At 44.8% G+C, this 26,971-nt stretch overlaps 1 protein-coding gene across 1 annotated transcript in view; it reads left to right on the top strand.

The window, feature by feature from the left end:
• LOC138286353 (uncharacterized) overlaps positions 1 to 26,971 on the top strand; it is a 1,286,679-nt gene that overhangs the window by 1,010,608 nt on the left and 249,100 nt on the right. Inside the window, exons 87-88 of the mRNA XM_069226509.1 lie at positions 21,573 to 21,664; positions 25,670 to 25,766. Coding sequence (XP_069082610.1) covers positions 21,573 to 21,664; positions 25,670 to 25,766 — 189 coding nt within the window. The remainder of the gene's footprint in view (positions 1 to 21,572; positions 21,665 to 25,669; positions 25,767 to 26,971) is intronic.

Raw genomic sequence — 26,971 nt, forward strand, 5'->3', positions numbered from 1 at the left:
TTTTTATTAACTGTTCGCTGTTTTACATATGTAGATCTATTTGCAGCAACATTTTGTTCTTATTATACATATCTATTGACTGAGCCGTGTCCTTGTTATGCTTTACAGATATTGTGTTTCACAATCTCTTGTTAATTTTAATTACAATATAGTATTCATTAATCGTTGTTTCCAGCATCTTAACCATTCCGTTTTTGGGGTGTCAGTTCTTTCAGTGTCCCCTGTTACCTTTTGTATTTTGTGACCTTATAACAGACTTAACTCAACTTCAAACTGTATGCGAACATATTGGCTTATGTGGGTGGATCTGTGTAGCTTCCAAAGGGAGGTTTTGCCGGGGCGCTTCTAATTGTGCGGGGGTGGCCAGCTGTCCACTCCCCTCCCTCCATTGTCTTTTTAGTTATTGTGTCCTGTCCCATTCTACTCTCCGTCCTTGCGTGTAGTCTGGTGAGGCGCCTGGCTTTCCCCCCATCCTGGTTTCAGGGACCTTCTCTAGCAGTCACGTCTATTGGCCATATCGGCTAGTTCACCCTATCCCCTCGGGTGCTATCGGTCTCTTCGTTAGGTCGTCCCAGTTTGTCACCAGGTTCTCCCATTCCGAAGCGATGGGGGTCTGGCGAACTCCCCTGGCCTCCTCGGCTTTAAGGACCTGCAGCTCAGCCCTGGACCATCTTGTGACATCGCTTTTCCATTCAGTCAGCGAGGGGTGGCCGGGGGACCTCCAGCCCTTCGTAATCAGTCTTTTATAGAGGGCCAGGTTAAGGTCTAGGAAACGACCCCCAACCCTACCCCACTTGACGCCGGCCCTGAGGCCCAGTAAGAACATGGCGTGGGTTGGCCGCAGCTCCGCCCCAAACAGCTCTGTGAGGACCGCCATCATCGCACCCCAGCCCGTCTGGAGCATCGTGCATCCCCACACCATGTGGTCAAAGTCAGCCTCCCCGTCCCCACATCTGGGGCATGTCCTGGGTGCCCCCCCATATATGCGGTGCAGCCGGTGAGGAGTGAGGTATGTTCTGTGTAGGTAGTTGTATTGGATGTATCTTAGCCTTGTGTTGCGTGAGATCGTCCTGGGATAAGCTAGTGCTCTGGTCCACTCTGTCTCAGACAGTTCCCACCCAATTGTCCTCACCCATTTTTCTCTTAGGGAATGCAGGGGGTCCACCGCAGCCTCAACTTGGGCCCGGTAAATTTTTAAGTTACCACCCACTTGAAGTGGGTGGTAACTTATTCGCAAAAGGGAAGGGGTCGCTATGGGGTCGCAAACTGCGTCCCACCTCATTAATATTCATGAGGTGGGTCTTTGCGACCCCATAGCGAGTCGCAGAAGGTGTCTGAGACACGACTCGCAAATTGCAAGTCGCAAAATTGTACTTACCTACATCTGGCCCTTACTACTTTAACCTGCTTCCAACTTATGAATTTCACATCACCATGTTTGTCACTAGTGTGCTATTCTTCCTTTAGGCAAATTATCCTACCTGTTGCTTTGTTTTTATTTGCTGATCATGGCAATGCATTCCGCCTGTCTGAAGCCCTCAAGATGGCTGTTATATGACTGAGCATTCAAATCAGAAGTTTTAGCACAGCGTGAACTTTACTGTGTGCTCTGCTGGCTTGCCTCTAGCATCACATATGTAGGGGACACAACGTACAAGGCACTAATAGATGGAGGCAGTCGAAGGTGATGTCGTGGGTGGCCGCACTCAGTTGGGACAGCGATTTTGCCCATGTAGGCATGCCAGCAGAAAACCTGATAGGGCTCCTTCCTGCCAAAGAAGAGGTCATGGTGGGGATTTGGAGGGAGCCGTGAGTCCTGGTATTCACGGTGAAAGGGAGCGGTTTCTCTGCTGACATCACTTCTCATTTGTGATACATTATTATGTGTGCAGTAAACTGAGTAATGGTATACTTTTCTTACAGTATTTGGGAGCCTATAGTATAAAATGCTGTCTCTAATTTCTTTATTGCACTCAAGTTATGATAACTCCAGTAACCCGTAATAAGAAAATAACATAGCTGCTGTAATACACTATTACAGTTAAGTTGTGAGTCATAATGCCACTTGCCAGAGCAAACGGACTTAGTGAAAGGCATGTTACAGAGCATTATAGCAGCTCCAGTATAACCAATAGAAAACACGATCTTTCTTTTTATTCTTCTTATCTGTTTTCATAAAATGACTAATGAGTAGGAGCGGCTTGCAGCACTTTGAAGGGGCAAGGCAGGGCGTGCAGGGGGGGATATTCATAAAAAAAATAAAAAAAACACCTTTCTTGCCATCGCCGCCACCACCGCGCTGCTCCTCTGCTGCAGCTGCAGGCACAGACTCCCAGTCTGCCCTGTGGCCAATCCGAATGCTGCTGTCATGCTGCTGGCAGCGTGACTGCATCGTTCGGATTGGCTGGAGCGCCCAGCCATGGCGCTCTGAGGCAGAGTGAAAGTACCTGCCTGATCTCTCGAACCCAGCAACACTATGCCGGGTTGGAGAGAGCCCAGTGCGCATGTGTGTCTGGCCAGCCTGAGACGGCCGGTCAAACATACATGTGCACCGTCCCTGTCATAGCCCATGGCCCGTCCCTTTTACTATAAAAAAAGAATAAACATAGTTTATTATTTTTTATAGTAAAAGGTTTTCAGCAGCTGGTGCTGCAGGTAGGGGGGGATGGGTAGTATGTTGGGGGAACATGCTCCTCCACCCTAGCCGAGGACCCGCGCCCGCTAGTGAGCAGCAGAAAAGAGAAATGTATGGCAACTTATTATTTTTTAACATTAAATGAAAGATTGAATCTCTCTGCATGGTCCTACCCATTCTGAGGTACATGTTTTAATCTGCCTTGCATTTAACTGATTCCTATATCTTTTTGCAACAAATCACCAACAAATGTTTGGTGTGCCTAATCTTGCCTTACAGATTCTTTTTTTCGTCATGTTTGAAAACATACTAGCTCTTTCATATAAAAGAACAAGACCCCGAAAGATCTAAGGGGGTTATTCTAACTTTGGAGGAGTGTTAATCCGTACCAAAAGTGACGGATATACCACCAGCCGTATTACGAGTTCCATAGGATATAATGGACTCGTAATACGGCTGGTGGTAAATCCGTCACTTTTCCGTCACTTTTGGGACGGATTAACACCTCCTCCAAAGTTAGAATAACCCCCTTAGTGTCTATTGGAAGAGTGATGTTGTGATCGTGTTACAAGTAATAAAATACTTTGGGGGTCATTCTGACCCCGGCGGTCTTTTCGCAAGACCGCCGCGGTAAAGACCGCCGACCGCAGCGGTATGCCGCTGCGCCTATTCCGACCGCTGGGAGCGTTCCGCCGGAATACCGCCAGCAGCCACACTGGCGGTCGGCGGGAAAGTGGAGGCTGGTCAACCTCCACCGCCACGCCAGCAGAACACCGCCCCCAGAATTACGACCCACATTTCTGTGTGGCGGTCTTCTGTTGGCGGTCTTCTGTTGGCGGTCACGTCCCTATGGCTCCCGTCGCCTCCCAGAGGACCAACACACAAGGTAAGTTGATCGTCCGTGAGGGGAGGGGGTGGGGGGGTGTTGTGTGATGTGTGCGTGCATGGGGGTGTGTAGAGGGGGTGTGTGAGTGCGTGCATGCGGGCGGGGGGTGCTGCTGTGCCTTTGGGCAATGTGTGTAGTTCGGCGGGTGCGCATGTCGGCATGTATGTGTGCGGGTATGTGCCCCCGTTGTGTATGTGTGTGTGTAGGGGGTGTGCATATGTGCATGTTGGGGGTGCGTGCATGTCGGGGTGCGTGTATGTGCATGTCGGGGTGGGGGGGGCAGGGGGTTCGTACCACCTCTGGAGGGTGGCAGGGGGGTGGAGGGTGTGGGGGGAGGACTCGTGGGGGGCAGTGGGGGGTGGGGGAGACCCCTATCAGTGCCAGGGAAGGAATTCCCTGGCCCCGATAGTGCCTACCGCCATGGTTCGCATGGCGGTTCCCGACCGCCAAAAACCGCGGCGGTAAGCAGGGTCATGATACGGTTGGCGGTCTTGGGTCGACCGCCGGGCCGGAGTGTGCGAACTCCAGCCCGTCGGTCATGACCGCCGTGGCGGTCGGAGTGGGGAAGTGGCGGTCGATCGCGGCGGTGACCGCCGCGGTCAGAATGCCATTTTTTGGACCGCCGGTCTGTTCGCGGTCCGACCGCCGCCTCTCCGCCGACCGCCAAGGTAAGAATCAGGCCCTTTGTGTCCCATGGTAAAATAATATTACAAGTCACTTCCGAGTTCTGTGATATTGTAACGGAACTTATCCTTCGGCATCCTCCCTCCATATGGTCGTAAAGCTCCTCAGTGACTTGCACTGCCCTTATCATATAAGCCACGGGGGATGTTATCACATTATTACATGCATGTTCTGAAGACAGCGTTCCTGTAATACGAAAATAAATGCTAAACCTTCATGTGGAGGTTTTCCTCTCGCACTTACTAAAATGTGATACTGGGACCAGTAGTCCACATTGCTGTTGCATATTTCGAACTAAAGGAATAGATGAAACAAGAAAGAATCATATTATAGCATTACACCCTTGTTATAACCATGTTATATCAAATTGAATGCTGATAAAGTACACGAAGCTTAGGTGACAGTATACGTTTAAAGCAGAATTTAGCCATCCCGGTTTCACACAACTACAGCTGTAGAAAAAAGCAACTTTTTCTTACCTTGACAAGATTCACAGACCTACAATACTCTCACCGGAGAGCTTAGAGCAAATACGACTGCCCTTGATAACCAAAAGCAATTTAGCAACCTTCAAAAATGTGTTCTTGTTTTCTTTGCTTAGTAGAATGTCATTTGGGAATTATTTTATGGGCTTTGAATCATCTCTAAGGCATGTTTGTGATATTGTAAGAAAAGCAGGTGAAATAGTGTGATGTTTTATTGCTTCTCTTTAGAACAAATATAACCCACATTTTTTTTTTTAAAACAAAGCATGGTTTGGAACCGAACCTACATTCAACCAGCATCGGAATTAGACTGAAATATCTGTCTTTTAGGGTCATTTTACAAGCCTATTCTAAAAAGTATATTGCAGGTGCACATTACACATTTGACGGTGCTTAATGCTTACTCAAGTGGCTCTATGTACTGGAAAATGCATTTATATTTTTGAAACGTTTGCCCTGTCTTCTACGTTATTGGGATTACCGGGAGCAAAACTACCACAGTTCTCGTAGGACTTGTGTCACGAATCAAGTGTGTTTTTGCTCTCGTTTCATGTGAGTGGCTAAAAAACATGGGCAGTAACATATGCGCACAGGTTTTGTGTCCATTTGTCATATGTTATTGCCCCATGTTTTAACAGTGTTTGCAGGGAGCTTATCACCTGCTAAAGGTTGGTGATACGCTCCTTCAGTTCGTGAGTTTGAATCCCATAAGGAGCTTATGCGAGGCAACCACATAGGCTGGGTTGCGTCATGCCGACCCCTCCTCTTCCTTCAGATCCAACTTTTTTACCTCAGAGTTAAGAGCGTATCCTGCTGGGGGATGGTGCATGGCATTCAACAGGGAATAGTGGTGAGGTCCACGTCAGCATGTGGCCCATACAAACCCCATAAGAGAACATCAGCTACAGGCCGCAGTCATCACTTCTGAGTAGTGGAGGAGGTTCACGTCAGCACGTGGCCCATGCCAACCCCATAGGAGGACATCAGCTTCAAGCCGCAGTCATCACTTCTGAGTAGTGGTGGAGGTCCACGTCAGCATGTGGCCCATGCCAACCCCATAGGAGGACATCAGCTACAGGCTACTTTTGTTTCTCCCAAAACCTAATGTTGTTGCGCCCTGTCAGGTGTTCCAGGGTGAGAATTTGAAGTTCATTTTGTGATGACTTTTATGTGCTGGGAGAGGGGTTGATCTTGCCGTGCATGGTTTTAGGTGAGGTAGTTTCACTAGATGTTGGTTTATTCCTCACTCTTCCCATTTCTATTGAATTATTGTAGTATATTTTATGCCTTTTGTTTGTTTCTAGTCTTAACTTTTTGTATAGAATGTTTAAGTTTGTTTAATCAAACCTTTAGGCAGCATTTGTGACACACACAGAGGTTTTTGTTGTTAATGTTCAATCTTGTTTCTGATTTCCTTATTCTGACCTCGACAGTTACTGATTACTCTGCTGATTGTCAATAAATGGTGTATGGGTTCTCTGAATAAACTGCTCTTCCTTCAAGCAATCTAATTAATATTTATTAGAAGAATTTGTCTACTGCACTTCTCTTGGCTAGCATTGTAACTCCATGACAGGTCCTGAGCTCCCTCAATCTTATGGTCATATAAAAGGTTCAGTTTAATTATTGGCAAGTGTTGTAAAGTCCCCAAAGGCTTCAGTAAGATGGTTCAGTGTCAGCACAGTTTCTTTCTTACCCATGTATCTGGTAGGGAGTGATAGACTCAACAAGAAGCTCCATGATTTTCTTGGAACATCTAAAAGAGTTTGCAACTATGCCAAGGGAGTACCCAAAGAATTGGCTCAAGAGGAAAACTCGATTTTGTTTTCCTGAATGGATCTCCTGCAGAGTCATTTTGCCACTTGCGTTCCTTAACTAGCTTAAGCAAAGCCCATCTACTCGTCTATCCTTGCCTTTGATGCATTATGATGTGGGGAACTTTTGTTTCATGCTCACTGATGGACATTAAAGTGCCCGCTGCCTCATATTTTTTTGATGTAGTTCTTTGTCTTATCTCATTCTGTTTCCATTGTCTCTCTTTCCTTCCACTGACTATGTATCTTCTATTATTTGAATATTCAAGCCCTGTGAGAAATTGTCTTGTTGGTTTAGGGGGGTGTTAACCCTGCTCAAGCACCAGCCACAATCCCAGACAGGGTGACCCCCCAAAAGTAATTCAGTTAACCTGTGATTAACCCTCTAATATCTTGGCACAAAAGCTGTCAGGCTTAACTTAGAAGCAATGTATAAATTATTATGTAGTAATAAACTGAAAACACAACACAAGAGAATTTGCACACCAATTTACAAAACTAGAGTAAATTTTACTAAATCAATTGGCACCAAAACAACATAAATCCCATCAGTAGAACTGGAGTTATGAATTTTTAAATTTTAAGGTAAAAACTAGTGCTTAAAAAAATCAAAGCACCAACTGCAGGCATCTATATAATCAAGACTGGGTCAAAGCCGAAAAAAACGTCCGACTGCGATGGAGCGCGGGTTGGATTCACAGAGGGGAGTACGCCTGGTCGGTGCTTAACTTCAGACATAAGAGACATTGAGAGAAAAATGTAATGAGAAGGTAAAGGTCAGTGGGGCAAGTCTGCAGGTAGTGTATGAGGAAGGAGTGTCGTCATTGGGGAGGCACTAGACAAAGTTGCAGTAAAGAATTTGTTCGGTCATAGGGCCTGATTTGGTACTCGGCAGATGGGTTACTGACGATGGTAATGGATATCCTGTCCACCAAAATCGAAATCCCATTATTTCCAGTGGGATTTAGATTTCGGTGGATGGGATATCTGTCACCGATGTGACAGAGTAACCCATCCGCCGAGTTCTAAATCAGGCCCTTAGTCACTTTTTTGGAAGTTGTAAATCTTCAGCAGGATGGGGCTGGAGGCTGTAGTTGTTGAGAATTCCACAAGGCTGGATACCCTTTGGCTATGGACCGCTAAAGAGTATTTGCTGCTCCGGAGAAGAGTGTAGCAGAAGCTGCTGGGAAGTCAGGCTGACCGGCAATGCACTTTGGCCTGATAGACAAGCAGGTTGGTCCCGGTCTTCTCTCGGTATTCAGAGTGTTTAGTCCTAAGTTTTGACTTTTGGCTATCTGGGCATTTTTAACACCACCACCACCAATGGTCCAGGAATAGAGGGGCACCACTTGTTGCGTTAGGACTCACTCAGGCTGGGTCCAGGTGTGGATTCAAGATGGTTGGAGCCTTTTTTGTTCCCGAGACTCTGATCTGGAGGCCAGTGAACTAGGTAGTCCTGTGTTCAGCAGTAGAATAGGGCTCAAACAGCAGGGCAGGCTTTTGAGAGTTCAAGGTAAGCTTCAGGCAGCAAGGCAGTCCTTCCAGGTGTAGCAGAGCAGTCCACGGAAGTGCACAGCAGGCCACTACAGCAGCAGCCCTCTGAGAGCTCTTCCACAGGTCCAGAAAGTGAACTGAAGAGTGGGTCTGATGATCCTGTTTTTAAACCTAGTGCCTCCTTTGAAGTTTCTATAGAGTTCCTTTTGGAGCGTTTGACATTTCTTGTTCACCCTGCCCTGGTTCCAAGCTGGCTGCATGAACAATGCAGGGCTGATAAGTCATTTGTGTGCAGGCAAAACACAGCCAGTTCAGTTGTAGTGGGGTTGTGCCTAGCTCCACCTCCATCCTGCCAGTTGATGGTATATCCAAGAACACCTAATCCATCTGTTGTGTGGCTGTCTGGGAGGAATAAACAAAGTCTAACTGCCAACTACACATTGTCATGTGACCCAGAAACAGTCTGCAGGCACCAAGTAGTAAAATGGCAGCTTTCTCACTGTGGGCTTTTCAAAATTGCAACTTAAAATCTGACTCTACAGTTGAAGAGGATTTTTAAATACAATTTCTCAGACAACAATCACAAAATGCCTACCTGTTCCCAATCAAAGGTTAACACTTATTAAATGTAATAAGGCAACTCAGTGGTATCCTATGGGAGAGGCAAGCCTTACAGCAGTGAAAAACTAGGACATGTAAAACTTGAAAGTACATGACCAACCTGTTAATTACAATGCACCCTGTCCTATGGGCTACCTAGGGTCTACCTTAGGGCTGACCTATGCAATAAAAGGGCAGTTTAAGGCTTTGCATAGGGGTTAAATTGCCAAAATGAATTGGCAGTTTTAAACTACATTCAGGCTGTATTGCAGCAGACCTGGGACATGTTTAATAGGGCTACTTAAGTGGGGGGAACTATGTGTGCTGCAGGCCCACTAGTAGCATTTAATTTACAGGCCCTGGGTAAATGGTATTCCACTTTACTAGGGACTCATAGGTAATTTAAATATGCCAATCGAGTATAAGGCAAATTTACCATGTTTAAAGGAGAGAGCACTAGCACTGAATCACTGGTGCACAGAGTCCAAAACCTAACAAAAATTCAGCAACATTGGAGGGGGAAAGCAAAAAGTTTGGAGGAAGACCACTCTAAGACCACCCTAAGGCTAGGAGGTCTAACAAACCTCTTTTTTTTATGATTTGGCCCCCTTTGGATCACATGCTGATTTATTTCCCGTTCTGTCCAGCGATTTATATACTCTCTGTTATCTAATTTGTTAGACTACTCCTAAATGTCCCCTTAGCCATCCTGCTGTAAGACTTTGGACCTCAGTCAGACAATCCCTGTGTAACCTGAAATGGACAGCTCTTTCCCATATTTAAAATAAGCCTGAGGAGTTAGAGAAGCACCTCTTGAAAAACAAAAAAACACAACTGCATTTGTCTTCTGTCCACCTATCTTTTCTGTTATTTACTTATGTTTTTGTTTTTTTCTGCAGCTTATTTTCTTTACTAGAATTGGCTTTTTCAGATTTCTGCTCATATCCCTTGCACCCATCAATTTGCTTTTATTCCTGTGTTTTTTTACGTTACCCCTGATGATATTTTTGATTTGCTCTAATAAAAGACTGAGAGCTTTCTTATGTACATTTATTGGACCCATCATCTTTGCTATATTGTCCAGTTTTGTCATCATTTTGTGCCAAATGTAATAAAACAGAAACATCAGACTGAAGGGCCTCTACAAAAATCAGAGTGACTACAATTTGCGGTCATCTTCTTATGTGCGGCTGTGTTTAAACAGCCACAGATATCACTTCGTGCACTGCTTTTAACACTAGCAAAGCTTTGAGTTACCTCCTCATCCTGGTTACAGCTAGAACATATTTACAATGAAGTCTCTAATGCTTTTGATTTAACAATAATTTGGACTTACTGTACAGTGTGAAAGCAAAGAATGTTTTGCATTAGTTTTACTTTATGTTTCCCTTTTGCTCAATACAACACTCCCTGCTGTCACCACTGATGTTCTTCTTCATGCCTCCTGCATCACGTATGTTGATCATGGTAGGTGGCATATGTGGATTTTCAGTGGAATCAGTTGGCTCAAAACCAAGGAAAACTGTAAGATTCTTTAGGTTTACAAAGATCTGCTGCATTTGCCGCTTGACCACAATTGAATAGGACCAGTGGCAAACACCTCACCTAGAGCTGAAGAAGGTGACAGACACACTACTCCCGGGGTGGGGAGGTAAGATGAGAGAAGTTGGAGATCAGGAGACTCTGGTCTCCAGCTGAGATCTATGTCCACATCAACTAGTTGTAGTTTTGGGCCATCGACTGTGCCTTGAAAAACGTTCTGCTGTCCATCTCCACATCAACCAGGTGGAGTTGTGGGCCTTCAGCTGTTTTTGAAATCCTTCCGGAGGTTCATTAAGGGGAGGCTGGTTCAGGTCTTCACGACCAACACAACCACAATGTGGTATTGCAACAAGCAGGGCCAAGTGGGATCCTGGGCCCTGTGGAGAGATATCTGCACCCCTGAATCTGGCTGACTCATTAGGTCATTTCCCTGATAGTGCACCACCTGGTGGCATCTTCAAATGCCAGGGCAGACAAACGCAACCAGTGACACGTAGTGGATCACAAATGGTAGTACCACCTGGAGATGGCACAGGATGTCTACCAGCACTGGGAAGAACTCTGGCTTGATTTCTTTGCTGCCCTCAAGAACATGCAATGGAGTGCCCAAGAAGGCTTTCTGTCAGAAACACTTTCGACTTAGAATGGAGCCTTCCCACTGCTACTTCTCTTTTTCTGAGGTCTGAAGAAGGCAGGAACGACTTGGCCTAAGCCACCAAAGTGGTTCCGGATCAGGCCAGGAGAGTATGGTACCTGGAACTGCACAAGCATGCATCTGTCCTGTGGTCAGGCTGCCTCCTCAGGAGAGACTTCCTGTTGCAAGGAAGGTTCTTGAACCTGGGCCTGTGCAATTTATGCCTCCATGTGTGGTGATTGGATGGCAGCTGTTGACTGCATTCGATCTCCCTCACAAAGTAGCAGATGTAATCCTTCCCACCAGCCATCCTTCTACAAACTCTGTTTACTTCGGATGCTGCTACAAGATTGTGGCTTGGGGTGATGCCTATAATACGCACCAGTTGCAGGCCAAATGTCCAATGTATTTTTGTTTATCTTGTCTTTGGCCCAACAAGGACTTCCAGTGGCACTGTTAAAGGTTATTTTCCGGCCCTTTCAGCCTTTTTGTGTTTACCCAAATAACCTTCCTTGTTAAACTCACCTGTTATGATGCAATTTGATTTCTTAAAGACTTAGATCACATGTTTCCTCCTAAACCCTTCAAGATGCCACAGTGGAATCTTAATTTAGTCCTTACTTTTCTTAAATGTACCCTCTTTGAGTCGCTGCATAGGTGCCTTTGATGTTTCCTTCCACCAAAGACGTTTTTCCATGGTGATAACAGAACATCACACTTCTGATATCCTTTGCACTACCTACTCCTTTGGAAAAGGATGAGAGACTCTATCCTTTAGATCCCAAAAGAGCTTTGAGTTTTACATCAATCACACCAAGGACAATTGGGGCACAATCGGACCTTTATGTGGTTGTCTAGGGTAAAGAAAGAAAGGAAGTGTAGAAAAGGACTTTGTCCAGGTAGATAGTTCTCTGTATTAAGATCTGCAGCACATTGGCCAAGAAGGAGCCTCCAGGAGGACTGACAACAGACTCCTCCAGGGACAAGTCTGCCACCACTGGTTTAGCATGAGGAGTGTCTGCCCTTGATATTTGTCAAGCGAAAACGTGTGCATGAGTGCACATGTTCATGAAGCTCTACTGCCTTGATGGCCATGTCAAATGGGAAGGGCATTTTGGCTAATTGGTCCTGCAGGATTTTTTGGTCTGTGTCATTCCACAGACCAACCCCCTGGGGAGGTGCTGCATTCATATCTATTCTACAAGTGAGGCATCTGCAGTTAGAAGTATTCATCAGAAGACCAAGTTACTTACCTTCCATAACATTTATACTCTATCTGACTGCAGATTCCTCAAATCACCCCCACCTCCCTGTTCTGTGGAACAGTCTCTTTTCCATCTAAAAATGGCCGAAATTAGAAATCTGTGCTCCGGCACAGATAATTGGTTTGTGGCCTCTGCGACCGAAGGCACGGATAGTGTCAAGAAAGAAACTGAACTCCGGGACCTGGATAGCTCTTATATTCAGCTCCAGCCATCACTTACTTGGTGGAACGGAGTTGACTCAGAGCCACACAACGCTACCTACCAGCACGAAGGATCTAAGCTAAATAATCTTCCAACTCGAGTCTGGAGCCTGGAGATATTCTACAGGTGAGGAATCTGCAGTCAGATAGAGTATCCACCAGAAATTATTGTTACCAAAAGTTTACTGTTAATTTGTATGTACATATCGCTTATTAAGAATTTCCTGAATGAAAAATGAATGTTTTTTAAAATTTAATAAATTTTTTATAAAGTCTTCCACCCCCTTCAAACAAATCTTTTCCCCATGTGCTCTGCTAGCACTTGATACAAATGCTCCTATGTTATCTAGCCCAGTGGTTCCCAGCCTGTGCTCCGCGGACCCCCAAGGGTCCATGACACATTCCCACAGGTCCGCAGGGCGCCTGGGCCTGGAGGAAGGCAGTTCTCCAGCTGAGACTTCTAACAAACACTTGCATGTTTTTATATTTATAACTTCCTTTGTGCAGCAGTTTTAAAAGCACTGCAAAGTACCTTGTACAACCAGCAGCTTTTGGGCAAAAATAAGTGTCAAGATAACTCTAGTGATTAATGTACCTCCCGGAGAGAGATGGGAGTGTCTTCTAGTGGCAGTTTTGACTCAAAGTTAGCTTAGATGGTTAATATGCCTCCTGAAAAGAATGTGTATCATGCAAAGAACAGTATTTTATGTGCATAGCACAGTGGGTTACTGCTTTGGTAAAAGAGATTCTTTTGTTACTGTGCAATTCATAAATTACAATCATAATCTAGCACAGTGCCATTAAGGAGCTGACACAAACTGCATGGCACAAATTAGAAAGTTGTTTTTTTCCCAGTCTTTCATTTTCCTTATGCTGCTAAAAAAGGTTTGCTTGTCAGTGCTAACCACTGTGCTGTGTTCTGAATCCTGAGTTTGTCCTTCTCCGGGCCAAGCACTCTTAGAAAATGCCTACCAGTGTGGATAACATGTGAATCCTACACCTTGTATTCATCTTTAAAGTGCTCTGACACCCTACACTGGTTTGAGAGGTGCTATAAAACAAATGAATTATATGTGACAATGAGGCTATTGATTGGTGAGGACCTTATAGTTTTACCTCCTTTCCCCACCACATATTTATGTGAAAAAGCATTCACAGATCTTATGTACCTAAAATGGGAATGGGAAATGTAGAGTCTGACCTGAGGATTCAACTTTCCTAAATAAAATCAAACATTTTCAATATAAAATAATTATATCTTCAGTAATTTGAGTATTTGTTTGGCATATACTTGTTTGTGTATTTACTGTTTTAAAGTTTGAATCTTAAATCATACAAATTGCTTGGGGGTCCTCAGGAGTCAGAATGTTGGGAACCACTGATCTAACCCACTCGACAATGTGCTTGGTTCTTAGGATGAAACCCCCAAACAAGGGCAATCAACAGTAACCCTGGTTAGCAGAAAGGTTTCTCTCTGCATGCGGAGGCCATTGATTATGTTTCCCATCTGTGTTCTGAGCAGGATAAATGTATGTTGGAAGGCCTGTCTGAAAAACAGTGAATCCGGGAGTCGACATACTGACTCCGGTGACCATGTGATGATTGGGCCACTGGATCATAGGCTTCAGAGCATGCAACGTTGGATATCTAGAAGTTCCCTCACCTCTAAATTAGGTGGAGGAACTATGAGTTTGACAGGTCACTCCCTCAAAATATAAATGACTCCCATTTTCCCACTATATTCTGCTGAACTGTTGAATTGTCATTTCCTAAGGATGTGGCCCTGACACCCCCAAAATTACAGTAACAGTAGAGACATTTTTTTTTACAAAAACCTTCATGCAGACTAGGCAACTAAGAATATATATATATATATTTTTACCTAGTGGCAGTCACCACTAGGTAGTTATAGTTAGGACCTAGGCCCTCATTTGGACTTTGGCAGTCAATTTCCCTGACCACCAAAGCCCAACCCGCCAGACGACCGCCAGTGTTGGCGGTCTGCTTTCCTCCATCATTGAGGCTTGGCGGAGTCCTGCTGGTGTGGTGGTGGCGGCGAGGGAAGACCGCCAGGACCTATCCCCCCCCGTATGTGCCCCTCAAATGAGGAGGTAAGTGGGTGTCCGAAGGGGGGCAGGAGGAGGTCTGTGTGTTTGGGTGCATGTGTGCATGTTTGCGGAGCAGGGATGGGGGTGCTGAATGCGTGCGTGTATGTGCGCGTGAATGGGGATGTCTATGTGGATGAATGTGAGTGAGTGGGTGTATCTAAGTGCATGTATGCTGAATGTGTGTGTATGTTTATGCATACGTGCATGAAGGGTTGTGGGGGGGGGTGTGAGGACGGGTGGGGCGGGATGTGTGTATGTGTGTGCCAGTGACAGGAATGAAGATTCCTGTTGCCGGGTCTGTGACCGCCACGGTTTTTGTGGCAAGGTGACTGCCACGGAAAACCTGGTGGTTTGCCGCCTCGTAATCCGGACTGCAGGCTGGGGCCTGCTGCCGGATAGGAGGTGTTCACCGCCGGCTGCGGGGTGCGACCTCACCGGCGGGCCAGGCGGAACTGTGGAGGCTTGGCGTCTGCCAAGCTTCACAACTCGTAATGTGGCGGTCCTTACCACTGGCTACGCTGTGGTAGGACCGCCACGGCGAGGCTGTCTCATGACTGTCAGCCTCATAATGAGGGCCCTAGTTTCTACAGAAAAAGCGCTTTTGACTTGCGTATATCTTTGATGCTGATTGATGAATCTTCACAAACTTTCCTAAACAATTTGACGCTCACTTCAGCTGCAGTCTGCAAAGTTTTGGGATGATCCGTCAAGTGGGGGCCGAGAAAAAGGCAGGTTCCCAGAACGTGTTTTACCCACGTTAATTCCCATAGTGTATTTGAACAAGAGTACAGCCCGAACTGCTTGACGGAATTACACCAAATTTGGCAGAAAAGTAGCTCTTGGTCCAGAAAGTGCCCTTTTTGTTATTTGGTGCAAATCCGTCAGTCGTTTTTGAGATATTAAAGAAAATTCTAATTTGCATATATAGGGACACTAAGGCTCCATGAAACCTCCCGATCTTTTCAACAGGGAAGTTTTGGCAGCCATCTTGGGACTCTGCTTCAGCTGAGTCCCTGAAAAAAAGATTTAAAAAAATAAGACGAGGGGCCACCCTAGGGGACACCCTGACCCTTAGCTCTTGTGCCTGTAAGGGCAGGAAAGCATTTAAAAAATTTTTTTTTGCTGAGGGTCATGGCGTAATCGACGAAAATTTAAAAGAACAAACAAAAAAAACCAAGCATGCCCCCTCCCCCCACGTCCTGGGGACCACTACCTCCTCAGAACACCTCTGTCAAGCAGCTCTCTCTTGCTGGGAGCGGAGGATTCCTCCGTTTGCCTGCCCACAGACATGCGGACAGGGAAACAGAGGAAACAATTGCTCTCACAGCAAGCTCCATGTTTAGCAGCTCCCAGCCTGTGACAGCAATGCCTGCTCCCGCAAGAGGCGAGGTGCCATCTGGAACAGCGAGGCATTCAAGCTCCCGCTGTGGTCCCCAATTATGCTGACTGGGAGTTCTAGGGTGGGCACCCAGATAACATGGACCCCCCCCCAAATTGTGTTAAGCCCTGACCCTGGGGGATTGGGTGCCCAGGGCCCAGATCGGCCCGGGGAGTGGGGACATATGTTATGTAATGAAAATTTATGGAGTGCGTGGCTACCCTAAGGCATCCCAGTGCTACACAAAATCTTCCAACAGCACTGCTTTAGGGACAGAGGATTAGTACAACCATGTTTTCAGTAACCGACGGAAGGATAATTTGTGGCTGGTTTGACTTAAGGAGGCCAGTAGAGAGTTCCAGAGTTTGGCGCCAAGGTAGGACATAGATTTTCCGCCCCATTTGGCCCTTTTTATCGGTGTGATTACTGCTAAGGCTGCCGATGATGACCTCAGATGTCTAACAGGTTTATGGAAGGTAGCCAGGGTTCGCAGGAACAGAGGACCTTTGACATAAAGAGCTCTATGGATGCAGCATAGTGCTTTGAATTTTATTTGTTACTCCAATGAGAGCCAATGCAGGGCTGAAAGGGCTGATTTAGCCAATTCATACCTGAGTGTGTTGAAAAAAAAGGCGGGCTGCAGTATTCTGCACCACCTGCAATTTATTTTTAAACATCATTTGGGGCCCCCAGAAACAAGGCGTTCCAATAGCCAAGGCGCAATATGATTTATGCCTGTATAATAAGTCCCTTTGCGATAAATGGGAGTATTTTGAAAACCTTTCTAAGGAGTCTGAAGATGCCAAAACACGTGTAAGATATTTTCTTTGCCTGTTCACTCATAGTCAACCATGGGTCAAGCCATACACCAAGACTCTTAATGTATCCCTTGGGAGGGGGGGGGGAGATTTCCTAGCGAGCGCAAAACAGGAGCGGTTAGATTTGGATGAGATTGATGACCCAAGATCATGACCTCTATTTTGTCTCTGTTCAATTTGAGTTTACACTCCAACATCCAGTTGGATACTGGCCATAGACAGGGGGCAAGTAGTGATTCAAATGAGTTCTGTGAGGTGGAAAAAGATACTATCAACTGAGTATCATCTGCGTATGATACTAACAAGAGGCCAAATAGTTCCACTATCTTAGCCAGCGGCAGCATATAGATATTAAACAACGTAGGGCTCAGAGAGGAGCCCTTTGGCACTCCCCAACAGCTATTAAAACAATTTGAGTAGAAGGAGCAATCGAGTACCTGAAAAGATCTAGCCTCTAGAAACTCAGTAAACCACTTTAAAGCATGCCCTGTAACTCCAGTTTCCCTCATTCTCCGGAGTAGGATACTGTGATCTACAGTGTCGAAGGCAGCACTGAGATCGAGGAGCACGATTGCCGAAACCATTCCCTGATCCATGCGTTTCCGGTTTTCTTCCATTACTCCGATCAATGCTGATTCTGTGCTGTGTAAGTGTCTGAAGCCCATCTGGGAGGGATGAAGGATGTTGTCTTCCAGGAAGGTGGGGAGATGAATGTTAACATGTTTTTCAAGTATCTTAGCGAAGGCTGGCAACACAGAGATGGGTCTGCAGTTATTTAGAACAGAAGGGTCTAGGTTGGATTTCTTAAGCAGGGGTTTCACGATCGCGAGTTTCCACTATGGACGGATGGAGCTGCTAACCAGTGACTGATTCAACAAATCGGTCAGGGTAGGAACTATTATTGAAGATTCTTGTGCTAAGATTGATTGGAGTGCAGGATCCAGAGGAGATCCCGATTTAAGTGTACTTAATAGCGTTAGAATCCTTTCTGGGGAGGGAGGAGGAATCCGTGCTAGGCTCATTGAGCCCATGAAACACTGCTCGCTTATGTCCTGAGAGCTGGTGGATCCTATTGGAAAGGCTGAGTAGATAACTGAGATTTTTTTCTGAAAGAAAGAGCCTAGATCGTTACTGTGTTTACGGAAGCTTCTACGTCTTCGATTTGAGAATGGGGAAAGGCAATTTCTCTTAATAGATGAAAAAATTATTTAGGAGAGTTGGCGCTCTGTTCTATTTTGGCCGCATAATAGGCACGCTGTGCTGCTTTAATTTCCACATGAAACTGTCTAATGGCCCTCCTATAGTCTTCTTTAAGTAGGGTATCATACGATTTTCTCCATTTCCTTTCTAGACGTCTACAGTCCCTTTTTAATAATCGAAGTTGAGTGGAAAACCAAGGGGCCCATTTTTTTTTATGACCATCCTGCCTTGACGTATGAGGGAGTGTGATATCTAAGCTATTGGTGATCGACTTGTTTAATATTTCTAAGGAATCAGCCATATTCCCATTAAGGGCAGGTTTTGAATTTTCTAGGACACCAATCCACTCATTAACCTTTAGCGAGTGCCAGTGCCTATATGGTTGAGTTATGATTTGGTGGGAATTGGCCGGTCCTGAGGTAGGGAGGTTAAGAGAAATTAAAAAGTGGTCTGACCAGGCTAAAGCGGTAGTGGGTAGGGCAATTAGATCAACTATATTGCTAAAGTCAAGGTCAGTGGTGTGCCCTTTATTATGGGTGGGGCCCCTGATCAGTTGTGTAAGGTCTAGAGTCTTCATATCGGCCAAGAAGCTTTTGGCTGCAGCATTGTCTAGTTTTTCTGCATGAATATTGAAATCGTTGAGGATCATAAAGTTTGGCTTATTGCAGATTAATTGGGCAACTTGCTCAGGGAATACTTGTAAAAAGTGTTGTACTGAGCCAGGGGGATGATATATTAGGGCCCCAGAAATGCTATAACAAGAGTTTAAGAAGATAGAAAAAGACATACTCTTGCAGTCTGGTAACTGAAGGGGACTCGAGGTGAACTTAACCATGTCCCTAAAGATGATGGCAATTCCCTCCCCCTTTCCCAGAGGCTCTATCCAGCCTTGTTATTAAGTAGTCGCTAGGCAAGGCTAAGGCCCCATCTGGAGCTGAGCCCTCATGGAGCCAGTTCTCTGTTAAAAATAGCGCTGTAGGTCTCAGCCTGCTCAAAAGAAGGTTAATGTCTAAGTTGTGAGCAGCCAGGGATCTACAATTTACCAGAAGCAACGTGCTTTGTGGAGCTTTCTGAGGCAGAATAGGAGCAGGGGTATTCTGTAAAAATGGCTGTGAGTATCTCTGGCAGTCAGTGCTGGGCAAAGTGACATACGTAGGGTGACAAGCATTTTAAAGACAAAAACAGGGACATTTCACAAAAAAAGAAGAAGGACTACAATTTTACTTCAACTGAGCGCACCGAATGACAACGCTCATCAGCACAGAATTACAGAAGAGTCACTAAGAACATAAATAAAATGCATTTTTTAAAACCAGTATAATGCTTATTAATTAAATTGCTTTCTTATAAAAACTGCTAACTTTCTCATCTATGGAAACCAAAACAAATTCACCTCCTGCCGTTCTGTTTTCAGGCGACCCTCTCTAAAAATTTGGAGATGAACTAAATTTCCAAAAATCTGCCAGGACAGCTGGTGAAAAACCGGGACTGTCCCGGCAAATCCGGGACACCTGGTCACCTTAGCAACGCTGCCCCTGTCCCCCCAAAAAAAGAAATACATTTTAAGCCCTGGCCCCAGGGTAAAGGGAGCCCAGGGCCAAAATCAGCCTGGGGTGGGGGGCCGCATTGCCCCCTACCCCCCCAGACACTGGCCATTTGCCCGACGGGGTATCACTTAGTAACTAACTAGTAGAAAGTTACACATCCTGTGCAAAACTATGGACTCATGTGGATAGACGGTCAGGTGAGCTTCCGTTTTGGCCATCATGCTCGTTTCACAGAAATTAAACCTCAACAGGAAACACTTACAAATATAAATGTAGCATGTGCCCCAGTTGAAGCTCCACTTCTGGAAAGGACAAATGATCCTAGCACCTACATAGACCAGCGGTGGGCAGAGCTCACAGAGTTCAACTGAGCAGAATTCTGCAGAGTTGGTTTACAACTACGTGAAATTCCGCTGAGTTCCGAGTGACGCCTGCCCTGGCCTGAATGCACTCGATCTCGGAAGCACTAAGCAGGGTTGGCTCTGCATAGCGCTTCCGAGGTGGGGGCATTCAGGCCAGGGCAGGCGGCAGTGAAAGCTGCTGTTTTCAGGCCTCGTGTGTGTAGGCCTGCCCCATGTGCAGTCAGTGAGTGCACACCGCGTAGGCCGGTGCACATCAGGCCTGAAACTTTCAGGCCTCTTGTGCATCAGCCTGCCCCATGTGGAGTGCACGCAGGGCAGGCCAGTGCACAAGAGACCTGAAACGGCAGCTTTCACTGCCTACGGCCCGGTCCATTTCAGGCCCCTTGTGCATTAGTGTGTCCATGTCTGCAACTAACAAGAAAAAACACGAAGACTTACCTGGGTCCTCCCAGGGAGTCCTCCTTGCCAGTGGCCTGGCGCTCTGCCTCCTTCTGCCTCCTGCTCCCGGGTCTGGCCCGGGCTGCTGGCAGACAGAGACCTGGATCCGGAGCTGCTGGCGCCGGTGAGCAGCTCCATCACCGACCTCAGGTAGACTGTCTACAATTGTGCTGTGTGGCCCATAACTGGGCTGCAGTGCGCATGCGATGAGCTCCGCTCCGCTGGCAGTGATAGTTTAGTTTTGAATTGAACTCTGCACTCCAAGCAGAGTGCCAGAAACTCCATTAGCTCTGCCAGCAGAGCGGAGCTTGCCGACCACTCCTAACATAGACCCTCCTCCACCTACTCTCACACCCTGACAGACACTATCACAGCCACTTTCACACCCAGAGACACTCTCTCACAGCTATTCTCACACCCAGAGAGACAGGCCCTTGTGGCCAGCCGTGCGTGGTAGTTGTTGGATTAACGTATATTACTTTGTTAAAAAACAAATGGCTACAGGGACGTTATAGTTAGGTTCTGAATTTACTTTCACAGAACCATAGAAATTAAGCAGTTATAGTTATTTTATTTTTCTTTCTTTTTTTCAGGGACTTGGCTGAAGTAGAGTGTAGGAAGGTGCCTAGTTTGACATGGTCACCACCCCACCACCCACATTTTGCCTGGTTTCGGGTGTAATTTCAACTGAAAGTGCACTGGATCTCTGCTAACCTCGTCCCCAGGGCCTGATAACTTCCCCCAAAACTGCACAGTCTCTTTCCCCCAATTGCCAAAACATTTAGCATCCACTGTCAGTTCCTAGTAAATGGTACTCATGGGTACCTAGGGCCTCTAAGGGGCTCCCCCGTCATGCACAGTATGTTCTTCAATAATTTGCGTGCTAATGTTTCATTTATATTTTTAATGATATCATAGAAGTTGTCATGAGTGCTATAATATCTGGGGTAATTAGCAGTGCATGGCGAGGGTGCGAACTTTAGTTACCTTAGGGCGTGAGTTATAGTTACTAGAAATACCTGTAACTATAACTGCTAAATTTCTATGGTTTTGTGCGAGTAAATTCAGAACCTAACTATAGGTTCGTTTTTGTATTTTGCCAAAAGGCAAATTCAGCGACTGTTCTCGGTTGTTGGAAAGCCTGAATTTTATGGTTTATAGCTAATGCATATCACACAAATGGTGCTGACAGGAATGAAACTTTTTTTAGGAAAGTCCAATGATACAATGTCACTATAACTGTGTTCTTATATGTGTGTCTGTGCTATAAAGCTAATCTTATTGAGGTTGAGGTTTGTTAGCAAGAAGCCCCTTTAACTATGCCTGAATTCCTTAAGTAGTCCTTGTCATGCATTCCATAAGTATTGCAGGTGTAGGAAAATGAACCTTGTTTCAAGTAGTTCCTGTAGAACTTTAAAATAAACTGTGCTTGATTGACAGTAGTGGAACATTCAATTAAAAAAGAACACTATTTTTCCACAGAGTCTCATAACGAGGAGGGTCGCTTCTGCGTTTGGCTTACAACTGAACCTGGAGGGCCAATCCCACAACATTTCTTAAAGAGCCTGAAGAAGGTTAGTGCATTTTTAACAAGCCTAATCAAATATTGACTGGTATGGTACCGACGATGTGATTATGGCATAAAAACAATGAAAATGTATGAGTGAGAATGAATGGAGATTGGAAAATAAGTAATTGTTATGTTAGCACAGTGAATTGTATGTAATTAACCATTTCTAGGTGCTAAGATTAACTTCCTGGATTGTAATCCAAAAGAAAAGTAAAAAGTAGCCTAAATATATGTAGTGAACGCTGCAGTCTTTAGGACATGTCTCTATTTCAGATAATTGGGTTCCTGCTAATTGAATCCTGGATATGTGTTAAAAGGCTGCATTCTCTATTAAGGCCTCCAGTATGAGTTGCAGAGAACTGGAAGGATGTAAACTCTGCACATGTATTTACCGTTACTCTGCTACATAGGAGCTAAACCCCACGGAATGGGGAGCACTGTCTGAACTAGTGTCACCAGGCGGAAATCTACACATAATTTCCAATTCCATGAGCTGTAAAAGCCCCATTTACCACCAGCCTTTTTCACTGAGATCTTGCAATGCAAGCCACCACCAAGCCTTTAGTTCCCCTCATCAAAACTTTCTTTCTTAGATTAAGGAGACTTGGACAAACATCAATGAATGACGGTCCCGGACTTGAGTTCAGTGCTGTTTAATACTTCCACAGCTACTTCCTGTAACCACGGGCACCTGCTCTGAGCAAACAATGCATAATAAGCAGCTGCCCTCAAGAAAGTTTGCAAGGAAGGAAAAAGCCTGAAGGAAAAAAAGTCAAGTGTAAATTGAAAAAGTGTGGAGAAACAAATCAGGAGTTAGTACAAAGAGGAGTACCATAATGCTTATCTAATCAGAACTAAGTATTGAAGAATCCAGGATTAGAAAACTTACCGCAAAGACTTGCAAAAGACTCTTCAATCCAAGACGAATCATGCAAAATAATTATGAAACAGAAATCTAGAACAGGGGGCAACGAACATCATGGAAAATACTAATTAGTTTCCTTCTGTGCTAAAGCAACAGGAAGTCATGTCAGAGAAAAGACAGGTTGAATCTTGGATTCAGACACATCAGTGGGAATTCTCTTCACCCACCATATTGGATTGGGGATAATGATGTAGTCCAGCTTTGCTCCTTCCTGAACCACTAAGGTGTGTAGAAGGTAGCATGGAGACTTTCAAAATGTAAGTAAATAGCTTTCAGAAATAAATGAACTTTCTCAAGCATCCTTTAATTCCAAGATATTCCTTGCGGAGGTTTAGGCCTTTAAAGGCAAAGGTTGTGTAGACCTATGAACTTTGAATGCCATTTGTATTCTCTGCTTCCTAGAGACACAACAATCAACCCATGCGCTGTTGCAGTCAGCTTTCAGGAAACCGTAAACGTTTTTTCCAACTCTTACCCCAGAAAGTATAGTAGTTAAGGCATCCACTGTGAACTTGAAACAGACTACATATCACTTGGCAGAGAGTCCAAGAAGTTGGTTCTCTTTGCAAGAACATTTTTTTTCTCTGGCTACAAATGCCAGTTGTTCATTGGCTAGATATTCCCATATCCATTCAGAAATCAGCACCAATGCAGGAATTGTTTAAGTCCCTGATTAAAGAACGCATGGTCCTGGGCAAGCAATCCATGCAAGCAGAGTTGGACATATCCAATGTAGTAGCCCACTTTTTTGTCACAGTAATTTTCATCCATTGCCATTCAGGAATAAGATCAACAGTATTTTCCATCAATGGTTAAGCCTATCCATAAGCAACCATTTTATGGACTTTTTTTCTGGAGAAAACTGTACTAGTTTACTTAAAACATTTAAATGGAGCAAAGTCACTATGAAGGACTTGGAGCAGACATATCCTCAGCAATATCAAAAGTGTTGGTGGTTCAGTGACTTAGTCCAAAGGCAGAGACAGAAGAACAGCCTATAATTTACAGTAGCAATTTTTGACACCTTCCAAGGCAGAGGTTCTGCCAATCTTCTTCCTCAACTCCCAGTATCCTGAGTTCTTGATCCTTCTGGAGTTCAGTCTTCTGGTTGGGAGACAGGTAGAGGCATTTTTTTACTGGTGATCAAAGTTGTAAAATTGGAAAAGTGGATCCTTCAGATCATCATTTCCTAAAAAGGCATCCACCTTTTCCTCCTCAAACACCTCTTGCTTTCCCGGCACAAACATATTAATGGAGGAGTTTGTGTTTGATTATACATTCTCCATTTTGCAGTTTCTTTTGTGGAGAAAGGACTCAATTTTGGCACTGTGAAGAGGTAATTGGCCTTAAGAAGTGTTTGCCTGGCCATGGTGTTCTATTTAAAATGCAGGTGGTGATTTGGCTAATTAAGGACTCACAAACTAATACCTTTGGGTGCATTGAACGGTTTGCCATTGGGATATCAACTTGGTTTTGACAATACTAATGGGTTCCCGTCTTGAACCTTTACATCCAGGTTTCCTTGGAAGGCAGCTTCCATTTTGGCAGTCATTTCAGCCAGAAGAGTTGAAGGCTTCAAGCTCTTTTGGCATAACTGCCTTTTACCATTTTAGGAGAAAATGAAGTATCCATGAGGGCTAAACCATGCTTGTTACCAAAGGACTCTGAATTCCTTTATCTCTAGTAATCTCTTTACATTCCTTTTATCCACCATGTCACCTTCTAAGAATTAGGCACAACTTCCCAGTTTGTTCCTTATATGACTTTCAGTTACTACAGCAACAGGTCCGCTGAGGTCTGTAAAGACAATAACTTGTTTGTTGCCTTTGATGGCTCTCCTCTTCACCTCATAAGTTGATTGGAACCCAAACCATCTCAGCTGGATAACCATTTGCATAAAACAGTGCCTTGAACTGACAGATAAATACTGCCTAAAAGGCTTCAGACTGATTATCTGAGTGGTAAGGCTGTTAGCTATTTTGTATGGTGTTTGTGAGGTATTTAAATCTAGTACTTCTGTCAAGCAGTGATCTGTCCATTCATGCATTCTTTTGCTAAGCATTACTCTTTGACCAAGCAGGACATAATGCAGTCACAATACAGTAGAGCAGTGTTTTAAAGTGTCTGTGTCTAACTTAGAAGAGCCTGAGCAATCTTCACTCTGTAATGCCTGAAGAAGTTGTTCATGTAAGCAGTCAGAATGAGGGCGTTTTCCATTAGAAGAGGAAGTTGCTTATCTTCAGTTTTACTGTTTTCTTTGGCTCTAAAGTCTACACCCTAAGCTTCCTTAGGGGTGTCGAAAAATGAAGTTGGAAAAAACATCACTGGCTGCCATGATACCTCATATCACCATTCAATGCCACTTCTGATGGTGTCAAGCAACTCCATGAATTACATTATAAAATACCATCTGAGGCCGGTGACATGACTGCTGGAAAAATGATCTGTATCCAGCCTGGCCCTGAGTGCCCCTTCCAAATATTGACTCAGTATTTGGTTTCAGACACAAATTGTGATTTGGGAACTTGCTAGGACACCATAATTTGTGTTTAATACATGCAAAAAAATCTTTTTGCGGTTGCAACAGGCCCAACTCTGCGAATCGGGCCTTTTGTGAAGGCACAAAATGCTTTGTACATCTGGACCAAAGTCCTTAGAATGCGGCTGGTTAACCAGTGGCTGCCGTAGTTATAAGACATTCCATGTAAAGTGGCACTGTTGGAAGGTAAGTGCACCATAATTAGCATGGTAAAATGCAGCCATCATACCTCAATGCATTCTGTGATTCTCCTAGTTTGAAAAAGGCTTCATTTGGTTCTTGGGCTAGCTTAGAAAAGAGATGCAGATTGAATTCAGGATATGAAATCTTACTACTGTGACATAATGAAAGGCAAGTTTCTTACCAGTGCATCATGATGTTGTGTAGCTCAAGGCACGATTTAATATTGTTATCTTGCATTGCTAAATGCAAGCCTTGAATTCTAGGCGCTCAACTGTTTAACTTTGGAAACCCGAGTTAGGCATTATTTCACAGTGCGCAACTCCATGCAGTGCCAGTCTTACAAATGGCTTTACATTTTTCAGGTTTCCTGGCATGTTTTTGTGTCAGCCCATATTGCCACAACAGCAGTTCTTGGTCCTTTGGCACCGAGTGGATCTCCAGTAGTTTTAATGCAAGTTGGTGAGTACATTAGCACACCATTCATCTTTTGAATTCACCATCAACTCGTATGCTATTAATATCATACTTTGATTTTTATATCCATGGATATTCTGTTAATATCGCTTGAATTCAACATCAACATTTATTTTGTTAATATATTTTGAATTCAACATCCCTGTGTAGTCTTTTAATATCATATTTAATTCAACAGCCCTCGGTGTAATGGTAATATATTTTGAATTCAACATCCATATGTGTTCTGTTAATATCATATTTAATTCCACATCCTCGTGTATTCTGTTAATAACATATTTAATTCAACAGCCCTTGGTATAATGGTAATATATTTTCAATTCAGTATCCACATGTTTTAGGTTAATATCATCTTTAGAATTGATCATTCCTGTGTACTCTGTTACATGTTAATCAGCTCTATAAAAGAGATTGCAAAGCCATAGACCAGGAAAAACTGTATTTAATGAGCTTGTTGCAAGTACACAAGGAACAGATTGTATCCTCTGAATGACTGCATAATGACGGATTACAGAAGAGGTATTCAGAAAAAAAAGACAACTACAGAGAAGGAAACCGTCTTTTGAGGACGGCATAAGATAGTTGCAGAAATCTCAGAGTTCTTTTGGTGCTACCAGGACTAAGTGATGGACTGTCCAAACAATCAGCCTAGGAGCAGCCGACAAACCCAGTCAACCAACCCAGTCAACAGTGGATCAGGCGCAGCTCCTCCGCTATGGCGGAGGAGCGTCGCCCCCGCCGCCAGCAGAAGCAGCAGCTGCAAACTTTTTACTATAAATCCATAATGAACTATGTTTATTATCTTTTCAATAGTAAAAGGGGCAGGGTCATGGGGCTGTGACGAGCACGAAGTGGGAGTGCATAGCACTCCCCCTAAGTGCGCATGAATGTTTGGCTGACCATCTTGTGCCGGCTAAACACACATGCGCACTAGGCTCTCTCCAACCCGGCACTGTGTTGCCGGGTTGCAAAGAGCAGGCAGAGGCTCACACTCTGCCTCGGAGTGCCCTGGCTGGGCGCTCTGTCCAATCCTAATGCTGCTCTCATGCTACCAGCAGCATGAAAGCAAAGTTAGGATTGGACGTTGGGCAGGCTGGGAACCTGTGCCTCAGTTGAGGACCGGAGTGGAGCAGTGTAGCATGATGAAAAAGGTAATAAAAAAAAAATTAATATATATTTTTTGCCCCCCC

Source organism: Pleurodeles waltl, chromosome 3_2 (genome assembly GCF_031143425.1).
Source record: "Pleurodeles waltl isolate 20211129_DDA chromosome 3_2, aPleWal1.hap1.20221129, whole genome shotgun sequence".
NCBI classification, from domain to species: Eukaryota; Metazoa; Chordata; class Amphibia; order Caudata; family Salamandridae; genus Pleurodeles; species Pleurodeles waltl.